We start from the raw sequence: 5,675 nt of genomic DNA on the forward strand, positions 1-5,675 counted from the left end.
TGAGCTATCTTGCTACCCTGACTTCTACTATCTTATTTGCATTCATCCTTTGGAATTACTGTACTATGGATATGTGATGCTTTCCCAGACATTCAGTGGAGGTACATTGGGCAGGGGGTATACCAAGAAAACTGACCCCAGAATAAGGGCCTTTGCTTTAATGAACCAGATAAAATAGGACAAGAGACAAGAGACTAGAACATTCAGCTGCTTCTTGAAACCACCTTGGTTGTAACACCCGTCTTCTTGGCTTTAGTGGTCCCAGATTTTGGAAGGGTCACTTTGTTTGTAGTACTGTCATCTTCTGGAGGCATCGTAAACTCCGAGTCTCCAGGGAATGTGCTTGGTTTAGATCTGTCTTCATCAGCTGCATTAGTATCTGGGCCATTACCACATATTCCAGGTACATTTTTGAAAGAAAGAACACAGCAAAATTTGGTTTTGGGGCACTTGTTAGTTGTAATGTCTCTTGGTAACTCTCCTTGTCTGCATGTCTTCCTGCAAGTTCCAAGCTTATTTGCACACTTTTTCACACTCCAATTGCCTGTATAAAGGTATTACACTGATCAACAAACTAGAGACCTATTACAATAAAATATGAAGCAATAGTTTTCTTCAGTACAAATATTTTAAGTTCTTTATCAGTTTGTTTTCCCCACTTAATAGTAAAGATCTACTATGAAGACTAGAGGTTTTATAAATGCTTATACACATATAGACTTTTGAGACAGATATATGAAGCTTTCATTTCTTAAATCAAAATTCTACACATAATGACTATGCATCTATTCCCCACTATTTTAAGTGGGAGAATATGTAATTTACTGCTGCTCATAAATTTAAAAATACCTCAAAATTGCTGATAGCCATGAACATATAAACACCTAGTTAGAAGTAAAAATTAAAAAATGTCATTTTAAAATAGAAAATACTCAAATAGTTTCCATTATGCTTCTCACTATTACCCAAACATGCAAAGCTTTTGTTCATGGTTGGCAAGGATTTCAAAATATCTTTATAGGTTTCTGAGCTCATACAAATTGCATTTGACGTGTAACTTTAGATTTTCTTGTTCATTGTCTTATTAAATATAATTTTATATTTATCTATACATATATGACTTAAAATATAAATATGTTATACAAAATTCTGGAAATAAAATAATCATTCTATTAGGAATATATTAATTAGTGAGACAACTTAAGGAGTAAATCTATTGGTAGAAACATTTAACATAAACATATTTAATACACACATATAATATTCTTTCACCATAAAGTATAACATATGGAGGGCTCTAAACATAAAGAGAGCTCTAAAGATAAAATAGGACTCTTTTTGTTTATTTTATGTTGCTGAAACTAATTCCTCTATACAACCAACAAGTGTATAATGAGTGACTATTAAGTAAAGAGCTCTGCATGATGATGGGATTAAAATAATAAGAGTAAGAAATTATCTGAAAAGTTTACATTGGAAAGGGGGAAGAAAATAAATAGGCAAGTGAATAAATCCAAGAACTATAGTGTGACAAGTGAGAAAAGTAATGTGATATTCTAAGTAGTAAGTAAATGAGCATTTTGAATCCTATTACCACTACTGCTATCACTTACAGGAATTAAATCCTCCTCCAAGGATTAGATGATATTTCACTTGCACAATATTTATGTACAAATATTCACACACATAGATTTACAAATACATGCATGGAACTGTGATTCTTAAAGTCATAATTATTCATAGGGCGTAGGAGGAATTTGGTCTTCAGGAAGTGATGTTCAGTTGTAACAGGGGATAAGAAGGATCCAGTTAGGAAGATCCAGAGGAAGAGTGTTCGAAGAAGTAATGGCATTGGTGAAGACCATGAGTAAGGAAACCTTATATTTCTGAAGAGTACTAAGATGGTTTGATTTCTGTTTTTTAAGAAACAAGTTTCTTGGAGTTTGGTGTTGGCACACTTTGTAGAGCACACCTGTTACCATTCTCAATGACCTAGGTTCAAGCCCCTCGTCCCCACCTGCAAGGGAGAGGGGTTCATGAATGATGGAGCAGTGTTTCAAATCTCTATCTTCCTCTCTATCTGCCTCTGTCTCTCATCTCTATCATAAAGGGGAAAAATGGGAGCTGGAATCATCTGCAGAAACTGAGCCTCACTGATAACTCTGGAGGAAAACAAAAAGGGTTTCTTGCTCTTTCTCCTCTGTTATATCGTATATGCAAAATCTCTCCTTATTTTTTTCTCAGTTTTAAAATTCCTCTCTAGCCCATTTCTTCCATGATCACTTTCTTTATCACTATCCTAAATATCTTTGTGGAGAAAGCATCCAGATGCTTTCTTTAGCTGGGATATAGGAATGGAAAGCTTAGACTGAGTCTCTACATTTTGTTCATTCTGCCTTATAAGTAGCCTTATTTTACTGTTACTGGGCTGTCAACCCTTCATGCTAACATTTTGAGAGAGAGGGAGAGATGGGACGAAGGGAGATAGAGAGAGAGGGAGAGAGAGAGAGAGAAAGAGAGAGAGAAAGAGAGAGAGAGAGAGAGAGAGAGAGAGAGAGAGAGAGAGAGGAAGTTTCCACCAATGTGGTGGGAGATAGGCTTAAACTTGAGTTGAGTGTATGACAAAGCAGGCATATTATCCAGGTGAGCCATTTTGCTGACACCCAGATATCTTTCCCGAGGGTTACATTTCTGGGTTAGGCTTGGGTAATCTTACAGAATAATTCTGAGTTGTTTGTTTGTCTGAAAATATAACTGAGGACTTTATTCAGGGTCCTTAGATTTAGAAAAATGACACATTGTGATTATGTGATGTATGCCACCAACGTTTTAGAAACAGAAGGCGAAATCATGTATTCTAAGCTCAGAGTTTTAAGGCTCTAATTGATTTGTAAAGTTTTCTAAGGCAGTCTTGATACCACTATTAATTTCTTCTCATCCACCATCATTTTAACAATTCTGCAGACACTAGAAAGTACAAAATACTGTCTTCACTTGCATTATTTAATTCTTTATCTTTTGTTCCTTACATATTTTGTTCCTGTCTCTATCTCCCCCTTCCCTCTTGATTTCTGGCTGTCTCTGTCTAATAAATAAATAAAGATAATAAGTTTAAAGAAAGAAAGAAAATTAAATGGTCACAGGGAACAGTGGAATTGTTCTTGGTTAATGGAGTTGAATCTAATGTAAAAAACCAGAAATTTAAATACTGTAATACTCACAAGTGAAGAAACTGTTCTCAACATGGAGAAGAGCTTTCTAAACTAATGATAGAATGCAAAGGTAACACCAGTAGACTTGAGAAATGAAAGTGAAAGGTTTAGGGGTCAGGTGTCACACACAGTAGAGCATACATGCTACCTGGGCTAGGGGCCGGTGGTGGTGCACCTGGTTGAGAGCACATGTTAAAGTGCAGAAGGACAGAGATTCAAGCCCCCAGTCCCTTCCCGCAGGGGGAAAGCTTTGCAAGTGGTGAAGCAGGGCTGAAAGTGTCTCTCTGTCTCTATTTCCCTTTCCCTCTTGATTTTCGTCTATCTCTGTCCAACAAATAAATGAAGATAATAAGTTTTAAAAAAAGAAAGAAAATCAAATGTTCACAGGCAACAGTGGAATTGTCCTTGGCTAATAGATATCATTACCCCTCCCTGTGAGACTCTTGCTCACACTCTCAAAGATGTTTGGTAATAGGAACTCCACATAAAGAACTCTACTCTAGGTCAACATTTCTTCTTCCCCAAGATTCTGTTTACCTGAGGCCAACTGGACCAGAAGCATAAAAAGTGCAAGAGTGAACAACGAGGACTTCATGGTTCTTTGAAGAGAGCAGGTAGTGGGTTCTGTGCAGTCCAGAATTCTCAGTTCACTCTGACTGTGAACACAGCTCTCTGATGTTCTCCCTGGTCTGGATTGGGCTCAGCCAGTGGAATAGAAGTGTTGAACGTAATTTCAGTCCATTGGTCAGCAGCTCTAATTGTGGTAGTACTGTTCAGAGTCTTGTACTAGGCATGCCTTGAGGGGAAAGAATAAGATTTAAAAGAGAAGTTGTTGAAACATATGGAAGTTATACATCTTACTAAACTGTATGGTAATTTGGACTGACACAAAAAGCATTTATGCTGATCTACCAAGAATGGGTACCCTTGTTTTCTCATTCATCAGTGTTGGTTCTATCTGAGTAATTATCTTTCTGCATTTTGATAGTCTGTTGGTCTGTCTCTCTCCCTGAAATATAACATACTTTTGAATATTGATTACAAACTCCTAGATATTAATTTTGTATATGGCAGAGGAAGAAATTAAACTGATAAACTAGTTATTTAAAAATTGTTTTTAGAGAAATATATCAGTGTCCAAAGATATATGCATCAGTGTTCAAAATATATATATATGGACTTATAAATGGAGTGCATTCACGCTGGGAGCCGGTTTACCTAATAGAGCGTACACTTTAGCATGTGGAAGGGCCTGAGTTTGATTCCCTGGCCACCACATGGGAGATAAAAGGGAAGCTTCATGACAAATGATGCTGTGTGCTATGGTGTCTCTTCTTTTTCTCCCATGCTTTCTGTTTTTTACCCCTTTTCCAAAAGGGGGGGGGAGGAAAGAAAAAATAGCCTACTGGGAGTGGTGGAGTCATGAAAGCATAAAAGCTCAGTGAAGCACTGGTTGCAAGAAAAAAGATGTGCATTCATATGATTTAGCATTGTGCATCTCTTAAAGAGTGCAGTCTGTTTTGTCTTTATGTGTTTTTTTGAGTAAGAAAGCACTATTATAGAGCACTATGTATAGCAAAGATTCTAAATTATGTGAAAAGCCATATTGTTTATAAGTAAGTTAATTAAACAAAAATGTTTAAGGCAGTCATCATTCTAATAATAGCTGTTTCCAGACTGAATTTGACACATACATTGAAAATAATTTTTTATTTAGCTTTTTCATTTGGGACTAATAGTAGGTTATAAGGTTACAGTGTATAGCTCCATATCACACCCACCACCAAAATTCTGTATCCCCACACTCCTACCTCCCAAAGATAACCACCATACTTCTTAGAAGTCTTAGAAACAGTTTGCTTGCTTTTTTCTTTTTCAGGTTTATGTGTATCAGATCTCTACATTTGATTCTCCCAGTGGATCATGTTTCAAATAAATCAATACAATTTTGATGTAGCCAATGTATTTGGAAATATTTACAAGAAATATTAGATATAAAGTTACAAAATATTAATATAGTCATACTAACACTTGGCAATAAATGCCAATTTATAATAGTGATACACTGATCCTAATAGTTTTGTTTGTTTATTTAAATTTCATAGTTATTCTTAATATGCATTAAAAGAGTAACTTACAAAATCTGTTACCACACTCACCATGAAAATGCCATGTTGAAGAAATATTAATTAACTGTACCATCATTATTCTCAAGAGAATATTCCGGAGTCTGGGACAAATTATTTATATAAGGAGTATATTCCTATGTTGTCCCAGTTGTGCTAATTCTTTCCTCATCATTAGGCCCAGTTACAGTGACTTTAAGGAAATCATTCCAAGTAGTAAGCTCATTATCTATATAGTCTACGTTAAATATATGATATGATGGCTTTCGAGTGTAATCGTCCAAATTTATAGGAATGCAGCATGACAGTTTGTTCCTACAAAGAAGTTTGTATCTTT

At 35.8% G+C, this 5,675-nt stretch overlaps 1 protein-coding gene across 1 annotated transcript; it reads right to left on the reverse strand.

Moving 5' to 3' along the window:
• Positions 1-203: 203 nt before the first annotated feature.
• LOC132541372 (beta-defensin 22-like) lies at positions 204-3,807 on the reverse strand. Its single transcript, XM_060201780.1, has 2 exons — positions 3,750-3,807; positions 204-544 (listed from the first exon to the last, which is right to left on the reverse strand). The coding sequence occupies exons 1-2, from the start codon at positions 3,805-3,807 to the stop codon at positions 204-206; spliced, it is 399 nt and encodes a 132-aa protein (XP_060057763.1).
• Positions 3,808-5,675: the final 1,868 nt, after the last annotated feature.

This window comes from Erinaceus europaeus, chromosome 1 (assembly GCF_950295315.1).
Source record: "Erinaceus europaeus chromosome 1, mEriEur2.1, whole genome shotgun sequence".
NCBI lineage: Eukaryota > Metazoa > Chordata > Mammalia > Eulipotyphla > Erinaceidae > Erinaceus > Erinaceus europaeus.